This window comes from Phyllobates terribilis, unplaced genomic scaffold (assembly GCF_046119375.1).
Source record: "Phyllobates terribilis strain yellow unplaced genomic scaffold, ASM4611937v1 Scaffold_13__5_contigs__length_258822181, whole genome shotgun sequence".
NCBI lineage: Eukaryota > Metazoa > Chordata > Amphibia > Anura > Dendrobatidae > Phyllobates > Phyllobates terribilis.
Genome location: NW_027362773.1, coordinates 167,331,638 through 167,354,770, shown reverse-complemented (window position 1 = coordinate 167,354,770; position 23,133 = coordinate 167,331,638). Strand labels below are relative to the sequence as shown.

Here is a 23,133-nt window from a genome sequence, read left to right as displayed (position 1 = left end):
TTCTCACCTGTCCTCTGCTTCCTGTCTGACCCATTCTCACCTGTCCTCTGCTTCCTGTCTGACCCTTTCTCACCTGTCCTCTGCTTCCTGTCTGACCCTTTCTCACCTGTCCTCTGCTTCCTGTCCGCCTGTTCCCACCTGTCCTCTGCTTCCTGTCTGACCCGTTCTCACCTGTCCTCGGCTTCCTGTCTGATCCGTACTCACCTGTTTTCTGATTCCTGTCTGACCCGTAGTCACCTGTCCTCTGCTTCCTATCCGCCTGTTCCCACCTGTCCTCTGCTTTCTGTCTGACTCGGTCTCACCTGTCCTCTGCTTCCTGTCTGACCCGTTCTCACCTTTTCTCTGATTCCTGTCTGACCCGTACTCACCTATCTTCTGCTTCCTGTCTGACCCTTTCTCACCTGTCCTCTGCTTCCTATCCGCCTGTTCCCACCTGTCCTCTGCTTTCTGTCTGACTTGGTCTCACCTGTCCTCTGCTTCCTGTCTGACCCTTTCTCACCTGTCCTCTGCTTCCTGTCCGCCTGTTCCCACCTGTCCTCTGCTTTCTGTCTGACCTGTACTCACCTATCTTCTGCTTCCTGTCTGACCCTTTCTCACCTGTCCTCTGCTTCCTGTCTGACCCTTTCTCACCTGTCCTCTGCTTCCTGTCCGCCTGTTCCCACCTGTCCTCTGCTTCCTGTCTGACCCGTTCTCACCTGTCCTCGGCTTCCTGTCTGATCCGTACTCACCTGTTTTCTGATTCCTGTCTGACCCGTAGTCACCTGTCCTCTGCTTCCTATCCGCCTGTTCCCACCTGTCCTCTGCTTCCTGTCTGACCCTTTCTCACCTGTCCTCTGCTTCCTGTCTGACCCTTTCTCACCTGTCCTTTGCTTCCTGTCCACCTGTTCACCGCTGTCCTCTGCTTCCTGTCAGACCCGTTCCCACCTCTGTCCTGTCCTCTGCTTCCTTACCCCGCATAATTAGCATCTGAGCCAATCCTTGGTGGAGGCAGGCCACAATGTGGTCAGTGATTGGCTTAGCAGTAATTTACCCCATTTCCAGCATATCGCAGGTTGCTCAAGTGAACGAGACCACTGAGGACCAGGTCAGTGCGGGATAAGGAGCTGCAGTGAGCGCTCATCTTTTTATCAAATGCTGGACATAGGTAGAGGTGTCCTGCCGGCAGCTCCCTCCTGGCTTCTCCCTGCCCACCAGCTGGGTCCACAGTTTTCTCATGGGAGCCTAATACTCAGCAATGTTTTCTCACTGTGGCGTAGTTCCTTCGCGGAGCCTGTCAGCAGTCCCTGCGACCCTAACCGCCGGAAGCATGAAAAGCGGACAGTTACTCTTTACACTCTGCCTGTGCCATGCTGCGCGCTGCTTCCCCGGGCACGGTCTGCCTGTGCCATGCTGCGCGCTGCTTCCCCGGGCACGGTCTGCCTGTGCCATGCTGCGCGCTGCTTCCCCGGGCACGGTCTGCCTGTGCCATGCTGCGCGCTGCTTCCCCGGGCACGGTCTGCCTGGGCCTTACACCTGCCTCTGACGCTACAGACTTCCAGGAAACCCGAGCAATGTGGTCAATGTATCCGTACACCACCAGCAGCGCAAGCAGGCCTGTCTGTAAGGTCATGGGGGTACGACCCTCCCCCAATACTCACCACCCAACATCTATAATATAATCGCTTGCTTACCATCAGAGCATAAGTGAGTCCGAGCCCGACCTGTCCTGACGGCAATAGAGAATTAGTGATGGAGGCGACGGCAGCGACCAGCACCACACATGCACCAATGTATTCCTGCAAACGGAAGGAGTGGGAGAGATCTAACCACAATAAACTTCCTATCACTGCCGCCGACACCTCATCATCCCTCATGTCACTCACCATGCGGACCTCTAGCCATCGGTTGGCCGCTGTGAGGAACAGAGAAGCAATATTATTGGAGTCTGTGAGTTCTAGAAGCTTCTGCCTGAATCGGATCTCGTACCTGCAAAAGTCATAAATCCACTACGTCACCCGACACGTACTGAACCCAAACACCACGTCACCCGGGTCATGAACTCAACTTTGATAACACGTCACCTGGACTGTGCATCACCCGGACAACACATCACCCAGACATGAACTCAACCCGGACAACACATCACCCAGACATGAACTCAACCCGGACAGCACGTCACTCAGACATGAACTCAACCCGGACAGCACTTCACCCAGACATGAACTCAAACCGGACAGCACATCACCCAGACATGAACTCAACCCGGACAGCACATCACCCAGACATGAACTCAACCCGGACAGCACATCACCCAGACATGAACTCAACCCGGACAACACATCACCCAAACATGAACTCAACCCAGACAGCACATCACCCGGACATGAACTCAACCTTGACAGCAAGTCACCCAGACAGCACGTCATCCAGACATGAACTCCACCTGGACAGCACATCACCAAGATATGAACTCCACCTGGACAGCACGTCACCCTGACATGAACTCCACCTGGACAGCTCATCACCCAGACATGAACTCAACCTGGAGAGCACATCACCCAGACATGAACTCAACCCGGAGAACACATCACCCAGACATGAACTCAACCCAGAAATCACAACACCCAAACATGAACTCAACCCAGACAGCACATCACCCAGACATGAACTCAACCTTGACAGCAAGTCACCCAGACATGAACTCAACCCGGACAACACATCACCCAGACATGAACTCAACCTTGACAGCACGTCATCCAGACATGAACTCCACCTGGACAGCACATCACCAAGATATGAACTCCACCTGGACAGCACGTCACCCTGACATGAACTCCACCTGGACAGCTCATCACCCAGACATGAACTCAACCTGGAGAGCACATCAGCCAGACATGAACTCAACCTGGAGAGCACATCAGCCAGACATGAACTCCACTCGGACAGCACGTCACCCAGACATGAACTCCACCTGGACAGCACGTCACCCAGACATGAACTCCACTTGGACAGCACGTCACCCAGACATGAACTCCACTTGGACAGCACGTCACCCAGACATGAACTCCACCTTGACAGCAAGTCACCCGGACAGCACGTCACTCAGACATGAACTCAACCTGGACAGCACATCACCCAGACATGAACTCAACTCGGACAGCACGTCACCCAGACATTAACTCCACCTAGACAGGACATCACCCAGACATGAACTCCACCTAGACAGGACATCACCCAGACATGAACTCCACCTGGACAGCACGTCACCCAGACATGAACTCCACCTGGACAGCACGTCATCCAGACATGAACTCCACCTGGACAGCACATCATCCAGACATGAACTCAACCTTGACAGCAAGTCACACGGACAGCACGTCACCCAGACATGAACTCAACCTGGACAGCACATCACCCAGACATGAACTCAACTCGGACAGCACGTCACCCAGACATTAACTCCACCTAGACAGGACATCACCCAGACATGAACTCCACCTGGACAGCACGTCACCCAGACAGCACGTCATCCAGACATGAACTCCACCTGGACAGCACATCATCCAGACATGAACTCAACCTTGACAGCACATCATCCAGAAATGAACTCAACCTTGACAGCAAGTCACACGGACAGCACGTCACCCAGACATGAACTCCACCTGGACAGCACATCAATCAGACATGAACTCCACTCGGACAGCACATCACCCAGACATAAACTCAACTCGGACAGCACATCACCAAGACATGAACCCAACCTTGACAGCAAGTCACCCAGACATGAACTCCACCTGGACAGCACATCACCCAGACATGAACTCAACCTCGACAGCACATCACATAGACATGAACAGCAACCTCGACAGCACATCACTTGGACAAAATCTGAACCTGAACTCTTCATTATCCGGACAGGGCAACAACCAGATACCACATAATCCAGACATCACGTCACCCAAACAGAGCATCAATTGGACATGTGCCGCCCCCAGACAATGCATCACCCAGAAATGTACTGGACCCAGACAGCGCATCGCCTGGAATCATAACATGACCCGGACAGTACCTGAAGGCTCGTATGGTAGTCAGTCCTTCCACTGTCTCAGAGAAGTGTGCCAGCAGGGGGAGCTGCGTACTGTCCTCCAGCTGCTGTAGATCCCTGGAGCCGCGATAAGGACAACACATTAATGCGCGCGAGGTGAGGAGGTTATAGTGATCCCGGCCTGGCTCCCTCTCATTCATGTAACACTCGGCTCTAGGTCTCCCCATAACACTTCATTACTATAACACCATAATATTCTATAATAGCAACAATTCAGCTGGGATAGATGTGTATCTAAACGGTGCAATATTCTGCAGAGGGGACAGCTGGCGCAGCTGACTGTGCCATAGGAACATGTCGGCCCCTTCCTACCACACTCGGTGGGGGGTTATTAATACGCGGCTTAGAACGTTTTCAAAGCTCCAGACCACAAGATCAGGGAATAAGGCTCCAATGTAATAATGGAAATCCATGGCAGCGGAGGGTCTTTACATTCCATGGTTTAACCTCAATATCTAGAGGATTAACCCCTCACACCCACATCACCTCGCTGTACATGACAGATGGTGCAGAAGGTAACACATCGTCTCCATTAGAGCCAGCGCTGCAGAGGTCAACCCCTTTTATGAGGATGTCCCACCCCTCTTGCACCGTTATACACACATGACCCGTTACCTGGCAGCCACGCGGAAATGCTTCTGGATAAAGTAGCAGGTGATGACCAGAGGGACCAGGGAGATGAGGAAGATGGGGGTGACGTAGGAGATAACGGCCAGCGCCGACACACACAGTAGGGTGGAGCGGCTCAGACATTCAAGGGTGGCCGGGATGTGCTGCCGAGGAACAGGAGACCGTAAAAGGGTATATCATGTATCTGGCCCTTCCACAACCCATCCAGGACCCTCTTAAGACTGCGGGGGAGTGCTCTGCTCACACTTTATGTGGAGGCGACTCAATACGTGACCGCAAACTCAACCTTCCACCTCGCAGAATAAACCACCCGCCAAGCAGCGCAAACCTACCGCTCTGCAGCGTAAACCTCCCGCTTCCCAGCATAAACCAACCGCCAAGCAGAACAAACCTCCCACCCGGCAACGTAAACATCCCACCAAACAGTGCAAGCCTATGGCTCTAGAGTGTAAACCCCCCGCTCTACAGTGTAAATCTCCCACCCTGTAGCGTATATCTCCCGCCCCGCAGTGTAACTCGCCTGCTTCACAGCTTAAACTGCCCACCAAGCAGTGCAAACCTACCGCTCTGCAGCGTAAACCTCCCGCTTCCCAGCATAAACCACCCGCCAAGCAGAACAAACTTCCCACCCTGCAACGTAAACATCCCACCAAGCAGTGCAAGCCTATGGCTCTAGAGTGTAAACCCCCCGCTCTACAGTGTAAATCTCCCACCCTGCAGCGTATATCTCCTGCCCCGCAGTGTAAACCTCCAGCCCCGCAGCGTAACTCGCCTGCTTCACAGCATAAACTGCCCACCAAGCAGTGCAAAGCTACCGCTCGGCAGCGTAAACCTCCCACCCGGCAGTGCAAACTTCCCGCACTGCAGTGTATACCTCCCGCCCCACAGTGTAAACCTCCGAACCCGCAGTGTAAACCTCCCGGCCAGCAGTCTTAACCTCCCGCCAAGCAGTGTAAACCTCCCACCTTGCAGTGTAAACCTCCCGCCACTCAGTGTAAACCTCCCGGCCAGCAGTCTTAACCTCCCGCCCCACAGTGTAAACCTCCCGGCCAGCAGTCTTAACCTCCCGCCCCACAGTGTAAACCTCCGAACCCGCAGTGTAAACCTCCCGGCCAGCAGTCTTAACCTCCCGCCCCACAGTGTAAACCTCCGAACCCGCAGTGTAAACCTCCCGGCCCACAGTGTAAACCTCCGAACCCGCAGTGTAAACCTCCCGGCCAGCAGTCTTAACCTCCCGCCCCACAGGGTAAACTTCCGAACCCGCAGTGTAAACCTCCCTGTCAGCAGTCTTAACCTCCCGCCAAGCAGTGTAAACCTCCCACCTCGCAGTGTAAACCTCCCGGCCAGCAGTCTTAACCTCCCGTCACTCAGTGTGCGCCCCTGGCCTTCTGCCTACTCCAGAGACTGGGTTGCCTCACAAATAAGGTCGCAGTCAGACCCTCTCCTTCATGTCCAACCATACAACAGTCCGCCATACCTGATCAATGGTGTTGAAGTCTGCAGAGAATCGGTTCAGGATGCTGCCCAGAGGTGTTGTCTCAAAAAACCTGTGGAGGAACCAAAATTCAGGTAATCTGTGAGGATCAGCAGCGTCAGCCCCCTTCATGTGGACCCCTCCACTCGTGCGCTCCCCTTCCCCTCATGCTCCACCTCATGGGCGCCAGGATGATGGCATTTAGGAGACTGTTGTGCAGCTTCTTGGCGACACGCAGCCCAGTCCATTCCACAGCGATGGAGGTCGCAAGGCACATGATGATGGCGAGGCAGGACAGGACACTGAACATCATGGAATACGGAGAGTGGTCAAAGCTGCAGCTCTGGGGAGAGGATGGGCGTTATAGTCCTGATAGATTGCACTAGCATTTAACTGGAGAACCCCACAGATGTGTCACAGACATGATGTGTCTATTATTAGGGTTTACCTGCCCAGTGCAGCCTGTGGTGGAGGCATTGGAGATCGCGTCTGACGTCCACTTCGCAAGCCAGAAATCAATGGCAACCATGAGCGAGTGCTTGAGGAGCTGAGAAAAGACGAGGATCGGGAGGAGCAGGATCCCAGCAGAGCTCAGGTATTTCCCGCAAGCTCGCCACGGCATCTTTGCCCGCTGGTGTAGAACCGAGGAAAGGTTGTCATCATCATCGCTCTCCGAAATCTCTTCTGTAGAGGAGACAACATGACAGGAGAGGAGAACCCCACGGCATCAAGAAGCTGAGTAGAAGTGTCGGGAGCAGAGGAGAACTCCTAGTGGCAGGGAGGTGAGGAGAACCCCTGGATTCAGGGAGCAGAGGAGAACTTATGTAATCAGGGAGCAGAGGAGAACCACCGGCACTGGGGAGCAGAGGAGAACAAACCTCCAGCATTAAGAAACTGAGGAGAGGTGTCGGGGAGCAGAATAAGACTCCCAGTGGTGGAGAGCTGATGAGAACCCCTGATGTATAGGAGCTGAGGGGAACCACCAGCGTCAGAGAGCAGAGAACCCCCAGCATCAAGACGCTAAGGAGAGGTGTCGGAGAGCTGTGGAGAACCTCCATCTTCAGGGAACAGAGGAGAACCCCTGGTGTAGAGGAGCTGAGGAGAAGTGTCGGGTAGCTGAGGAGAACCCCCCATCATCAGGAAGCAGAGGAGAACCCCCAGGGCTTGGGTAGCAGAGGAGAACCCCCAGGCCTTGGGTAGCAGAGGAGAACCCCTGGAGTAAGGGAGCAGAGGAGAAATCCCAGAGTCAGGGAGCAGAGGAGAAATCCCGGAGTCAGGGAGCAGAGGAGAACCCCCCGGAGTCAGGGAGCAGAGGAGAACCCCCAGAGTCAGGGAGCAGAGGACAACCCCCAGAGTCAGGGAGCAGAGGACAACCCACTGAGTCAGGGAGCAAAGGAGAACCCCTAGAGTCAGAAAGCAGAGGAGAACCCCCACAGTCAGGGAGCAGAGGAGAATCCCAGAGTCAGGGAGCAGAGGAGATCCCCCAGAGTCAGGGAGCAGAAGAGAACCCACAGAGTCAGGGAGCAGAGGAAAAACCTCCAGAGTCAGGGAGCAGAGGAGAACCTCCAGAGTCAGGGAGCAGAGGAGAACCTCCAGAGTCAGGGAGCAGAGGAGAACCCCCGACGTCAGGGAGCAGAGGAGAACCCCCGACGTCAGGGAGCAGAGGAGAACCCTAGGCGTCAGGGAGCAGAGGAGAACCATCGGCCTCAGGGAGCAGAGGAGAACCCTCCGGCCTCAGGGAGCAGAGGAGAACCCTCCGGCCTCAGGGAGCAGAGGAGAACCCTCCGGCCTCAGGGAGCAGAGGAGAACCCTCCGGCCTCAGGGAGCAGAGGAGAACCCTCCGGCCTCAGGGAGCAGAGGAGAACCCTCCGGCCTCAGGGAGCAGAGGAGAACCCTCCGTCCTCAGGGAGCAGAGGAGAACCCTCCGGCCTCAGGGAGCAGAGGAGAACCCTCCGGCCTCAGGGAGCAGAGGAGAACCCTCCGGCCTCAGGGAGCAGAGGAGAACCCTCCGGCCTCAGGGAGCAGAGGAGAACCCTCCGGCCTCAGGGAGCAGAGGAGAACCCTCCGGCCTCAGGGAGCAGAGGAGAACCCTCCGGCCTCAGGGAGCAGAGGAGAACCCCCCGGCCTCAGGGAGCAGAGGAGAACCCCTGGCCTCAGTTACCAACAGTATGTTGTGCTCACCAGTCAGCAGGACACCTAGATTCTCCTCCCAGACTCTCCCACTAACCTTCATCTTCCTCGTCATCCCCCAGCAGCGTCTCCCGGGAGTACACTGGTCTCTTCATATTCTTTCTCTCCACTGGAGTCTTCTTCTCTGTGATTTCCTGCAAAAAACAGTTACACTCAGCCATAGATGGTGGCCAGGACAGCGCAGGGGGCATAAGTGTGGAATAGTATAGAATGTTAGAGTTGGAAGGGACCTCCTGGGTCATCTGGTCCAACCCCCTGCTCAAAGCAGGATTCACTAAATCATCTCAGACAGATATCTGTCCAGCCTCTGAAGACGTCCATTGAAGGGGAACTCACCACCTCTCGTGGCCGCCTGTTCCACTCATTGATGACCTCGCTGTCAAAAAGATTTTCTAATATCTAATCTGTGTCTCCTCCCTTTCAGTTTCATCCCATTGCTTCTAGTCTTTCCTTGTGCAAATGAGACTAAGGATGTGTTAATCATCAGGAATGGTGACACATCGCCCACATCTAGTTTTATACAATATTTGAAGAACAATGATGTTAATTAGTGATGAGCGAGGTAGTGTTTGACAGGCTATCCCTGCATGTGTCACAGCTGTCTAACAGATGCGACACATGCAGCTGCGGCAGCGGTTACTGAAATACAGAGCACGCCGAAACTACTCGGCGAGTACCCGTGCGGGCTCGTTTAAAGGGTTAAACGAGCATGCTCGCTCATCACTAATGTTAATCTTACATTTACATTTTCAGGTTCGAATAAAAAAATGAATTTTCTTGACCTTACTCTAGAAGGGAATTTGAAGTCAAGTAACAGATTGTAGAATGCGCTGTAAGAGTGTCAGTGGCAATACCACACTTCGCGCTGACAGCTGTAACCCCGCCCATGTCACAGGTGTGTCAGATGTGACAGACAGTCGCCCTGCAGTTGGTTGCAGAAGATCTCTTTGTTTGGCATTACAGACACTTTCTTAGATCTGTCTCACTCTAGGACCCAGCGGCTACCTCCCTCCTGCTAATTGACACCCAGGCCTGGGTGTTTAAATACTTTCTGTTTGCTACACGGAGGTGCCGGTGATATTCACATGTTCCCTTGTGAAGACTTGGAGCTTTGCAGTCTGCTTACATGCTCTCTTGTGTTAGGAAGACGTGTGGTGTAATCTCTCTGAAGTCGGCTCAAGCTAAGTTACTTTCCCTCATGTTTGTCTCCCTTGTTGTCTTTAGTTGTTAGTGGGGACTGACTAGTACTCATCCCTCTTTTCCCTATCCAGGGCCAAGCTCTAGGGAAATACAGGGTTTAGGTTCCTGTGCGGCGATTGGTGAGGAACCAATATAGGGGCGTTAGGTGAGACAGGGTGATATCAGATCAGCTTAGGAGGTCTCCACTCCCCCTTTCCCTAGTGTCTTGGCTCCTTTCCCCTCTTCCCTTCGTGTTGCACTTAGTCTTTCCCACACCTTGCGTGACAGCCCATACAATTAATGACATCCTCTATGGAGAGTTTATTACAGCTAAAAGAATATGTTCAAATGAAAAAATCATTTTATGAAGAAATATAAAAGCGAGACTAAAAAAATCAAGGATATAAGAGGAGTAGTATTGAAAACGCTTAATAAATGCGCAAATGAAGAAAATAATTCTCAATATTTACAAAATATAAACAATAAACATAAAACTTATTCAAGAGGAACAAAACAGTTTTTAGAGACACAAAAAGGAAATATTCGAGGACGTCCCTTTTTTGGCATTGAGACTGTCGAGCGTCCAAGTAGGGGTGGAAACTGGAGAAAAAAACTGCTTCTTAGAGAAGCCTTCTAGATAATTCAATGAGATCCCAAACAACCGAAAGGGATGAACCTTAGAAACGATCCTGTGTTCATTTATTAATGTTCATATTGTGCAGAAATTAATTAATGTTTTTGAATGTTATTCACACCTCATGTGGTTTTCTTCAGCTTTGTGATTGGTCAGTGATTGTTTGAAATATTGTGACCTGATGTTAGGATATGCTCCGTGATCAAGGGCAGCTCGTGCCAGAAACGCATCGGAGCGGTCCTCTGTCTGTCATCATGAATAGAGTTTGGAAATAATTTTATGCACGTTGTCGGCACCTGGAATTCTTTCACTATTTGATTTACCGTTAGTTAGCGCGTGTCCTGGAGCGACACTACATTATCATTGTGAACGGTTCTCCATTATAATAACAGTGAGGCAAAAAACATTTGTCTATCATAAGTCTCCTCTCAGTCTTCTTTTTTGCAGCTAAACATTCCCAGATCCTTTAAAAGTTCCTCGTAGGACATAGTTTGCAGACCAGTCATCATTCTGGTTGCTCTACTCCTAACTTGCTCCAGTTTTTCGATGTCTTTTTTACAATGTGGTGCCCAGAACTGGACACAGTATCCAGATAAGGTCTGACCAAGGAGGAGTAGAGGAGGATAATTACTTCACGTGATCTAGACTCTATGCTTCTCCTAATACCTCCCAGAACTGGACACAGTATCCAGATGAGGTCTGACCAAGGAGGAGTAGAGGGGGATAATTACTTCACGTGATCTAGACTCTATGCTTCTCCTAATACCTCCCAGAACTGGACATAGTATCCAGATGAGGTCTAACCAAGGAGGAGTAGAGGGGATAATTACTTCACGTGATCTAGACTCTATGCTTCTCCTAATACCTCCCAGAACTGGGCACAGTATCCAGATGAGGTCTAACCAAGGAGGAGTAGAGGGGATAATTACTTCACGTGATCTAGACTCTATGCTTCTCCTAATACCTCCCAGAACTGGACACAGTATCCAGATGAGGTCTGACCAAGGAGAAGTAGAGGGGATAATGACTTCACGTGATCTAGATTCTATGCTTCTCCTAATACCTCCCAGAACTGGACACAGTATCCAGATGAGGTCTGACCAAGGAGGAGTAGAGGGGATAATTACTTCACGTGATCTAGACTCTATGCTTCTCCTAATACCTCCCAGAACTGGACACAGTATCCAGATGAGGTCTGACCAAGGAGGAGTAGAGGGGGATAATTACTTCACGTGATCTAGACTCTATGCTTCTCCTAATACCTCCCAGAACTGGACACAGCATCCAGATGAGGTCTGACCAAAGAGGAGTAGAGGGGATAATTACTTCACGTGATCTAGACTCTATGCTTCTCCTAATACCTCCCAGAACTGGACACAGTATCCAGATGAGGTCTGACCAAGGAGGAGTAGAGGGGATAATTACTTCACGTGATCTAGACTCTATGCTTCTCTTAATACCTCCCAGAACTGGACACAGTATCCAGATGAGGTCTGACCAAGGAGGAGTAGAGGGGGATAATTACTTCACGTGATCTAGACTCTATGCTTCTCCTAATACCTCCCAGAACTGGACACAGCATCCAGATGAGGTCTGACCAAAGAGGAGTAGAGGGAGATAATTACTTCACATGATCTAGACTCTATGCTTCTCCTAATACCTCCCAGAACTGGACACAGCATCCAGATGAGGTCTGACCAAGGAGGAGTAGAGGGGATAATTACTTCACGTGATCTAGACTCTGTGCTTCTCCTAACACCTCCCAGAACTGGACACAGTATCCAGATGAGGTCTGACCAAGGAGGAGTAGAGGGATAATTACTTCACGTGATCTAGACTCTATGCTTCTCCTAATACCTCCCAGAACTGGACACAGTATCCAGATAAGGTCTAACCAAGGAGGAGTAGAGGGGATAATTACTTCACGTGATCTAGACTCTATGCTTCTCCTAATACCTCCCAGAACTGGACACAGTATCCAGATAAGGTCTAACCAAGGAGGAGTAGAGGGGATAATTACTTCACGTGATCTAGACTCTATGCTTCTCCTAATACCTCCCAGAACTGGACACTGTATCCAGATGAGGTCTAACCAAGGAGGAGTAGAGGGGGATAATTACTTCACGTGATCTAGACTCTATGCTTCTCCTAATACCTCCCAGAACTGGACACAGTATCCAGATGAGGTCTGACCAAAGAGGAGTAGAGGGAGATAATTACTTCATGTGATCTAGACTCTATGCATCTCCTAATACCTCCCAGAACTGGACACAGCATCCAGATGAGGTCTGACCAAGGAGGAGTAGAGGGGATAATGACTTCACGTGATCTAGACTCTATGCTTCTCCTAATACCTCCCAGAACTGGACACAGTATCCAGATGAGGTCTGACCAAGGAGGAGTAGAGGAGGATAATGACTTCACGTGACCTAGACTCTATGCTTCTCCTAATACCTCCCAGAACTGGACACAGTATCCAGATGAGGTCTGACCAAAGAGGAGTAGAGGGGGATAATTACTTCACATGATCTAGACTCTATGCTTCTCCTAATACCTCCCACAAATGGACACAGTATGCAGATGAGGTCTGACCATGGAGGAGTAGAGGGAGATAATTACTTCACGTGATCTAGACTCTGTGCTTCTCCTAATACCTCCCAGAACTGGACACAGTATCCAGATGAGGTCTGACCAAGGAGGAGTAGAGGAGGATAATTACTTCACGTGATCTAGACTCTGTGCTTCTCCTAATACCTCCCAGAACTGGACACAGTATCCAGATGAGGTCTGACCAAGGAGGAGCAGAGGAGGATAATTACTTCACGTGATCTAGACTGCATGCTTCTCCTAATACCTCCCAGAACTGGGCACAGTATCCAGATGAGGTCTGACCAAGGAGGAGTAGAGGGGATAATTACTTCACGTGATCTAGACTCTATGCTTCTGCTAATACCTCCCAGAACTGGACACAGTATCCAGATGAGGTCTGACCAAGGAGGAGTAGAGGAGGATAATTACTTCACGTGATCTAGACTCTATGCTTCTCCTAATACCTCCCAGAACTGGACACAGTATCCAGATGAGGTCTGACCAAGGAGGAGTAGAGGAGGATAATGACTTCACGTGACCTAGACTCTATGCTTCTCCTAATACCTCCCAGAACTGGACACAGTATCCAGATGAGGTCTGACCAAGGAGGAGTAGAGGGAGATAATTACTTCACATGATCTAGACTCTATGCTTCTCCTAATACCTCCCACAACTGGACACAGTATGCAGATGAGGTCTGACCATGGAGGAGTAGAGGGAGAAAATTACTTCACGTGATCTAGACTCTATGCTTCTCCTAATACCTCCCAGAACTGGACACAGTATCCAGATGAGGTCTGACCAAGGAGGAGTAGAGGGGATAATTACTTCACGTGATCTAGAATCTATGCTTCTCCTAATACCTCCCAGAACTGGACACAGTATCCAGATGAGATCTGACCAAGGAGGAGTAGAGGGAGATAATTACTTCACATGATCTAGACTCTATGCTTCTCCTAATACCTCCCACAACTGGACACAGTATGCAGATGAGGTCTGACCATGGAGGAGTAGAGGGAGAAAATTACTTCACGTGATCTAGACTCTATGCTTCTCCTAATACCTCCCAGAACTGGACACAGTATCCAGATGAGGTCTGACCAAGGAGGAGTAGAGGGGGATAATTACTTCACGTGATCTAGACTCTGTGCTTCTCCTAATACCTCCCAGAACTGGACACAGTATCCAGATGAGATCTGACCTAGGAGGAGTAGAGGGGATAATTATTCACGTGATCTAGACTCTATGCTTCTCCTAATACCTCCCAGAACTGGACACAGTATCCAGATGAGGTCTGACCAAGGAGGAGTAGAGGAGGATAATTACTTCACGTGATCTAGACTCTATGCTTCTCCTAATACCTCCCAGAACTGGACACAGTATCCAGATGAGGTCTGACCAAGGAGGAGTAGAGGGGATAATTACTTCACGTGATCTAGACTCTATGCTTCTCCTAATACCTCCCAGAACTGGGCACAGGATCCAGATGAGGTCTGACCAAGGAGGAGTAGAGGGGATAATTACTTCACGTGATCTAGACTCTATGCTTCTGCTAATACCTCCCAGAACTGGACACAGTATCCAGATGAGGTCTGACCAAGGAGGAGTAGAGGGGGATAATTACTTCACGTGATCTAGACTCGATGCTTCTCCTAATACTTCCCAGAACTGGGCACAGTATCCAGATGAGATCTGACCAAGGAGGAGTAGAGGGAGATAATTACTTCACGTGATCTAGACTCTATGCTTCTCCTAATACCTCCCAGAACTGGACACAGTATCCAGATGAGGTCTGACCAAGGAGGAGTAGAGGAGGATAATTACTTCACGTGATCTAGACTGCATGCTTCTCCTAATACCTCCCAGAACTGGGCACAGTATCCAGATGAGGTCTGACCAAGGAGGAGTAGAGGGGATAATTACTTCACGTGATCTAGACTCTATGCTTCTCCTAATACCTCCCAGAACTGGACACAGTATCCAGATGAGGTCTGACCAAGGAGGAGTAGAGGAGGATAATTACTTCACGTGATCTAGACTCTATGCTTCTCCTAATACCTCCCAGAACTGGACACAGTATCCAGATGAGGTCTGACCAAGGAGGAGTAGAGGGGATAATTACTTCACGTGATCTAGACTCTATGCTTCTCCTAATACCTCCCAGAACTGGACACAGTATCCAGATGAGATCTGACCAAGGAGGAGTAGAGGGAGATAATTACTTCACATGATCTAGACTCTATGCTTCTCCTAATACCTCCCACAACTGGACACAGTATGCAGATGAGGTCTGACCATGGAGGAGTAGAGGGAGATAATTACTTCACGTGATCTAGACTCTATGCTTCTCCTAATACCTCCCAGAACTGGACACAGTATCCAGATGAGGTCTGACCAAGGAGGAGTAGAGGAGGATAATTACTTCACGTGATCTAGACTGCATGCTTCTCCTAATACCTCCCAGAACTGGGCACAGGATCCAGATGAGGTCTGACCAAGGAGGAGTAGAGGGGATAATTACTTCACGTGATCTAGACTCTATGCTTCTGCTAATACCTCCCAGAACTGGACACAGTATCCAGATGAGGTCTGACCAAGGAGGAGTAGAGGAGGATAATTACTTCACGTGATCTAGACTCTATGCTTCTCCTAATACCTCCCAGAACTGGACACAGTATCCAGATGAGGTCTGACCAAGGAGGAGTAGAGGGGATAATTACTTCACGTGATCTAGACTCTATGCTTCTCCTAATACCTCCCAGAACTGGACACAGTATCCAGATGAGATCTGACCAAGGAGGAGTAGAGGGAGATAATTACTTCACATGATCTAGACTCTATGCTTCTCCTAATACCTCCCAGAACTGGACACAGTATCCAGATGAGGTCTGACCATGGAGGAGTAGAGGGAGATAATTACTTCACGTGATCTAGACTCTATGCTTCTCCTAATACCTCCCAGAACTGGACACAGTATCCAGATGAGGTCTGACCAAGGAGGAGTAGAGGGGGATAATTACTTCACGTGATCTAGACTCTGTGCTTCTCCTAATACCTCCCAGAACTGGACACAGTATCCAGATGAGATCTGACCTAGGAGGAGTAGAGGGGATAATTACTTCACGTGATCTAGACTCTATGCTTCTCCTAATACCTCCCAGAACTGGACACAGTATCCAGATGAGGTCTGACCAAGGAGGAGTAGAGGAGGATAATTACTTCACGTGATCTAGACTCTATGCTTCTCCTAATACCTCCCAGAACTGGACACAGTATCCAGATGAGGTCTGACCAAGGAGGAGTAGAGGGGATAATTACTTCACGTGATTTAGACTCTATGCTTCTCCTAATACCTCCCAGAACTGGACACAGTATCCAGATGAGGTCTGACCAAGGAGTAGTAGAGGGGATAATTACTTCACGTGATCTAGACTCTATGCTTCTCCTAATACCTCCCAGAACTGGACACAGTATCCAGATGAGATCTGACCAAGGAGGAGTAGAGGGAGATAATTACTTCACATGATCTAGACTCTATGCTTCTCCTAATACCTCCCAGAACTGGACACAGTATCCAGATGAGGTCTGACCATGGAGGAGTAGAGGGAGATAATTACTTCACGTGATCTAGACTCTATGCTTCTCCTAATACCTCCCAGAACTGGACACAGTATCCAGATGAGGTCTGACCAAGGAGGAGTAGAGGGGGATAATTACTTCACGTGATCTAGACTCTGTGCTTCTCCTAATACCTCCCAGAACTGGACACAGTATCCAGATGAGATCTGACCTAGGAGGAGTAGAGGGGATAATTACTTCACGTGATCTAGACTCTATGCTTCTCCTAATACCTCCCAGAACTGGACACAGTATCCAGATGAGGTCTGACCAAGGAGGAGTAGAGGAGGATAATTACTTCACGTGATCTAGACTCTATGCTTCTCCTAATACCTCCCAGAACTGGACACAGTATCCAGATGAGGTCTGACCAAGGAGGAGTAGAGGGGATAATTACTTCACGTGATCTAGACTCTATGCTTCTCCTAATACCTCCCAGAACTGGACACAGGATCCAGATGAGGTCTGACCAAGGAGGAGTAGAGGGGATAATTACTTCACGTGATCTAGACTCTATGCTTCTCCTAATACCTCCCAGAACTGGGCACAGGATCCAGATGAGGTCTGACCAAGGAGGAGTAGAGGGGATAATTACTTCACGTGATCTAGACTCTATGCTTCTGCTAATACCTCCCAGAACTGGACACAGTATCCAGATGAGGTCTGACCAAGGAGGAGTAGAGGGGGATAATTACTTCACGTGATCTAGACTCGATGCTTCTCCTAATACTTCCCAGAACTGGGCACAGTATCCAGATGAGATCTGACCAAGGAGGAGTAGAGGGAGATAATTACTTCACGTGATCTAGACTCTATGCTTCTCCAAATACCTCCCAGAACTGGACACAGTATCCAGATGAGGTCTGACCAAGGAGGAGTAGAGGAGGATAATTACTTCACGTGATCTAGACTGCATGCTTCTCCTAATACCTCCCAGAACTGGGCACAGTATCCAGATGAGGTCTGACCAAGGAGGAGTAGAGGGGATAATTACTTCACGTGATCTAGACTCTATGCTTCTGCTAATACCTCCCAGAACTGGACACAGTATCCAGATGAGGTCTGACCAAGGAGGAGTAGAGGAGGATAATTACTTCACGTGATCTAGACTCTATGCTTCTCCTAATACCTCCCAGAACTGGACACAGTATCCAGATGAGGTCTGACCAAGGAGGAGTAGAGGGGATAATTACTTCACGTGATCTAGACTCTATGCTTCTCCTAATACCTCCCAGAACTGGACACAGTATCCAGATGAGATCTGACCAAGGAGGAGTAGAGGGAGATAATTACTTCACATGATCTAGACTCTATGCTTCTCCTAATACCTCCCACAACTGGACACAGTATGCAGATGAGGTCTGACCATGGAGGAGTAGAGGGAGATAATTACTTCACGTGATCTAGACTCTATGCTTCTCCTAATACCTCCCAGAACTGGACACAGTATCCAGATGAGGTCTGACCAAGGAGGAGTAGAGGAGGATAATTACTTCACGTGATCTAGACTGCATGCTTCTCCTAACACCTCCCAGAACTGGGCACAGGATCCAGATGAGGTCTGACCAAGGAGGAGTAGAGGGGATAATTACTTCACATGATCTAGACTATGCTTCTGCTAATACCTCCCAGAACTGGACACAGTATCCAGATGAGGTCTGACCAAGGAGGAGTAGAGGAGGATAATTACTTCACGTGATCTAGACTCTATGCTTCTCCTAATACCTCCCAGAACTGGACACAGTATCCAGATGAGGTCTGACCAAGGAGGAGTAGAGGGGATAATTACTTCACGTGATCTAGACTCTATGCTTCTCCTAATACCTCCCAGAACTGGACACAGTATCCAGATGAGATCTGACCAAGGAGGAGTAGAGGGAGATAATTACTTCACATGATCTAGACTCTATGCTTCTCCTAATACCTCCCAGAACTGGACACAGTATCCAGATGAGGTCTGACCATGGAGGAGTAGAGGGAGATAATTACTTCACGTGATCTAGACTCTATGCTTCTCCTAATACCTCCCAGAACTGGACACAGTATCCAGATGAGGTCTGACCAAGGAGGAGTAGAGGGGGATAATTACTTCACGTGATCTAGACTCTGTGCTTCTCCTAATACCTCCCAGAACTGGACACAGTATCCAGATGAGATCTGACCTAGGAGGAGTAGAGGGGATAATTACTTCACGTGATCTAGACTCTATGCTTCTGCTAATACCTCCCAGAACTGGACACAGTATCCAGATGAGGTCTGACCAAGGAGGAGTAGAGGAGGATAATTACTTCACGTGATCTAGACTCTATGCTTCTCCTAATACCTCCCAGAACTGGACACAGTATCCAGATGAGGTCTGACCAAGGAGGAGTAGAGGGGATAATTACTTCACGTGATCTAGACTCTATGCTTCTCCTAATACCTCCCAGAACTGGACACAGTATCCAGATGAGATCTGACCAAGGAGGAGTAGAGGGAGATAATTACTTCACATGATCTAGACTCTATGCTTCTCCTAATACCTCCCACAATTGGACACAGTATGCAGATGAGGTCTGACCATGGAGGAGTAGAGGGAGATAATTACTTCACGTGATCTAGACTCTATGCTTCTCCTAATACCTCCCAGAACTGGACACAGTATCCAGATGAGGTCTGACCAAGGAGGAGTAGAGGGGGATAATTACTTCACGTGATCTAGACTCTGTGCTTCTCCTAATACCTCCCAGAACTGGACACAGTATCCAGATGAGGTCTGACCAAGGAGGAGTAGAGGGGATAATTACTTCACGTGATTTAGACTCTATGCTTCTCCTAATACCTCCCAGAACTGGACACAGTATCCAGATGAGGTCTGACCAAGGAGTAGTAGAGGGGATAATTACTTCACGTGATCTAGACTCTATGCTTCTCCTAATACCTCCCAGAACTGGACACAGTATCCAGATGAGATCTGACCAAGGAGGAGTAGAGGGAGATAATTACTTCACATGATCTAGACTCTATGCTTCTCCTAATACCTCCCAGAACTGGACACAGTATCCAGATGAGGTCTGACCATGGAGGAGTAGAGGGAGATAATTACTTCACGTGATCTAGACTCTATGCTTCTCCTAATACCTCCCAGAACTGGACACAGTATCCAGATGAGGTCTGACCAAGGAGGAGTAGAGGGGGATAATTACTTCACGTGATCTAGACTCTGTGCTTCTCCTAATACCTCCCAGAACTGGACACAGTATCCAGATGAGATCTGACCTAGGAGGAGTAGAGGGGATAATTACTTCACGTGATCTAGACTCTATGCTTCTCCTAATACCTCCCAGAACTGGACACAGTATCCAGATGAGGTCTGACCAAGGAGGAGTAGAGGAGGATAATTACTTCACGTGATCTAGACTCTATGCTTCTCCTAATACCTCCCAGAACTGGACACAGTATCCAGATGAGGTCTGACCAAGGAGGAGTAGAGGGGATAATTACTTCACGTGATCTAGACTCTATGCTTCTCCTAATACCTCCCAGAACTGGACACAGGATCCAGATGAGGTCTGACCAAGGAGGAGTAGAGGGGATAATTACTTCACGTGATCTAGACTCTATGCTTCTCCTAATACCTCCCAGAACTGGGCACAGGATCCAGATGAGGTCTGACCAAGGAGGAGTAGAGGGGATAATTACTTCACGTGATCTAGACTCTATGCTTCTGCTAATACCTCCCAGAACTGGACACAGTATCCAGATGAGGTCTGACCAAGGAGGAGTAGAGGGGGATAATTACTTCACGTGATCTAGACTCGATGCTTCTCCTAATACTTCCCAGAACTGGGCACAGTATCCAGATGAGATCTGACCAAGGAGGAGTAGAGGGAGATAATTACTTCACGTGATCTAGACTCTATGCTTCTCCAAATACCTCCCAGAACTGGACACAGTATCCAGATGAGGTCTGACCAAGGAGGAGTAGAGGAGGATAATTACTTCACGTGATCTAGACTGCATGCTTCTCCTAATACCTCCCAGAACTGGGCACAGTATCCAGATGAGGTCTGACCAAGGAGGAGTAGAGGGGATAATTACTTCACGTGATCTAGACTCTATGCTTCTGCTAATACCTCCCAGAACTGGACACAGTATCCAGATGAGGTCTGACCAAGGAGGAGTAGAGGAGGATAATTACTTCACGTGATCTAGACTCTATGCTTCTCCTAATACCTCCCAGAACTGGACACAGTATCCAGATGAGGTCTGACCAAGGAGGAGTAGAGGGGATAATTACTTCACGTGATCTAGACTCTATGCTTCTCCTAATACCTCCCAGAACTGGACACAGTATCCAGATGAGATCTGACCAAGGAGGAGTAGAGGGAGATAATTACTTCACATGATCTAGACTCTATGCTTCTCCTAATACCTCCCACAACTGGACACAGTATGCAGATGAGGTCTGACCATGGAGGAGTAGAGGGAGATAATTACTTCACGTGATCTAGACTCTATGCTTCTCCTAATACCTCCCAGAACTGGACACAGTATCCAGATGAGGTCTGACCAAGGAGGAGTAGAGGAGGATAATTACTTCACGTGATCTAGACTGCATGCTTCTCCTAACACCTCCCAGAACTGGGCACAGGATCCAGATGAGGTCTGACCAAGGAGGAGTAGAGGGGATAATTACTTCACATGATCTAGACTATGCTTCTGCTAATACCTCCCAGAACTGGACACAGTATCCAGATGAGGTCTGACCAAGGAGGAGTAGAGGAGGATAATTACTTCACGTGATCTAGACTCTATGCTTCTCCTAATACCTCCCAGAACTGGACACAGTATCCAGATGAGGTCTGACCAAGGAGGAGTAGAGGGGATAATTACTTCACGTGATCTAGACTCTATGCTTCTCCTAATACCTCCCAGAACTGGACACAGTATCCAGATGAGATCTGACCAAGGAGGAGTAGAGGGAGATAATTACTTCACATGATCTAGACTCTATGCTTCTCCTAATACCTCCCAGAACTGGACACAGTATCCAGATGAGGTCTGACCATGGAGGAGTAGAGGGAGATAATTACTTCACGTGATCTAGACTCTATGCTTCTCCTAATACCTCCCAGAACTGGACACAGTATCCAGATGAGGTCTGACCAAGGAGGAGTAGAGGGGGATAATTACTTCACGTGATCTAGACTCTGTGCTTCTCCTAATACCTCCCAGAACTGGACACAGTATCCAGATGAGATCTGACCTAGGAGGAGTAGAGGGGATAATTACTTCACGTGATCTAGACTCTATGCTTCTGCTAATACCTCCCAGAACTGGACACAGTATCCAGATGAGGTCTGACCAAGGAGGAGTAGAGGAGGATAATTACTTCACGTGATCTAGACTCTATGCTTCTCCTAATACCTCCCAGAACTGGACACAGTATCCAGATGAGGTCTGACCAAGGAGGAGTAGAGGGGATAATTACTTCACGTGATCTAGACTCTATGCTTCTCCTAATACCTCCCAGAACTGGACACAGTATCCAGATGAGATCTGACCAAGGAGGAGTAGAGGGAGATAATTACTTCACATGATCTAGACTCTATGCTTCTCCTAATACCTCCCACAATTGGACACAGTATGCAGATGAGGTCTGACCATGGAGGAGTAGAGGGAGATAATTACTTCACGTGATCTAGACTCTATGCTTCTCCTAATACCTCCCAGAACTGGACACAGTATCCAGATGAGGTCTGACCAAGGAGGAGTAGAGGGGGATAATTACTTCACGTGATCTAGACTCTGTGCTTCTCCTAATACCTCCCAGAACTGGACACAGTATCCAGATGAGATCTGACCTAGGAGGAGTAGAGGGGATAATTACTTCACGTGATCTAGACTCTATGCTTCTCCTAATACCTCAAAGAACTGGACACAGTATCCAGATGAGGTCTGACCAAGGAGGAGTAGAGGAGGATAATTACTTCACGTGATCTAGACTGCATGCTTCTCCTAATACCTCCCAGAACTGGGCACAGTATCCAGATGAGGTCTGACCAAGGAGGAGTAGAGGGGATAATTACTTCACGTGATCTAGACTCTATGCTTCTGCTAATACCTCCCAGAACTGGACACAGTATTCAGATGAGGTCTGACCAAGGAGGAGTAGAGGAGGATAATTACTTCACGTGATCTAGACTCTATGCTTCTCCTAATACCTCCCACAACTGGACACAGTATGCAGATGAGGTCTGACCATGGAGGAGTAGAGGTAGATAATTACTTCACGTGATCTAGACTCTATGCTTCTCCTAATACCTCCCAGAACTGGACACAGTATCCAGATGAGATCTGACCAAGGAGGAGTAGAGGGAGATAATTACTTCACATGATCTAGACTCTATGCTTCTCCTAATACCTCCCACAACTGGACACAGTATGCAGATGAGGTCTGACCATGGAGGAGTAGAGGTAGATAATTACTTCACGTGATCTAGACTCTATGCTTCTCCTAATACCTCCCAGAACTGGACACAGTATCCAGATGAGGTCTGACCAAGGAGGAGTAGAGGGGGATAATTACTTCACGTGATCTAGACTCTGTGCTTCTCCTAATACCTCCCAGAACTGGACACAGTATCCAGGTGAGATCTGACCTAGGAGGAGTAGAGGAGGATAATTACTTCACGTGATCTAGACTCTATGCTTCTCCTAATACCTCCCAGAACTGGACACAGTATTCAGATG

The 23,133-nt window shown here is 49.2% G+C and overlaps 1 protein-coding gene across 1 annotated transcript in view; it reads right to left on the bottom strand.

The window, feature by feature from the left end:
* The window catches only part of ABCC8 (ATP binding cassette subfamily C member 8), a 118,165-nt gene that overhangs the window by 9,082 nt on the left and 85,950 nt on the right, over positions 1-23,133 (bottom strand). Inside the window, exons 4-11 of the mRNA XM_073657938.1 lie at positions 8,416-8,512; positions 6,637-6,872; positions 6,365-6,531; positions 6,192-6,261; positions 4,700-4,857; positions 4,049-4,141; positions 1,863-1,965; positions 1,671-1,775 (exon numbers count right to left, since the gene is read on the bottom strand). Of these exons, the coding sequence (XP_073514039.1) occupies positions 1,671-1,775; positions 1,863-1,965; positions 4,049-4,141; positions 4,700-4,857; positions 6,192-6,261; positions 6,365-6,531; positions 6,637-6,872; positions 8,416-8,512 (1,029 nt within the window). The remainder of the gene's footprint in view (positions 1-1,670; positions 1,776-1,862; positions 1,966-4,048; positions 4,142-4,699; positions 4,858-6,191; positions 6,262-6,364; positions 6,532-6,636; positions 6,873-8,415; positions 8,513-23,133) is intronic.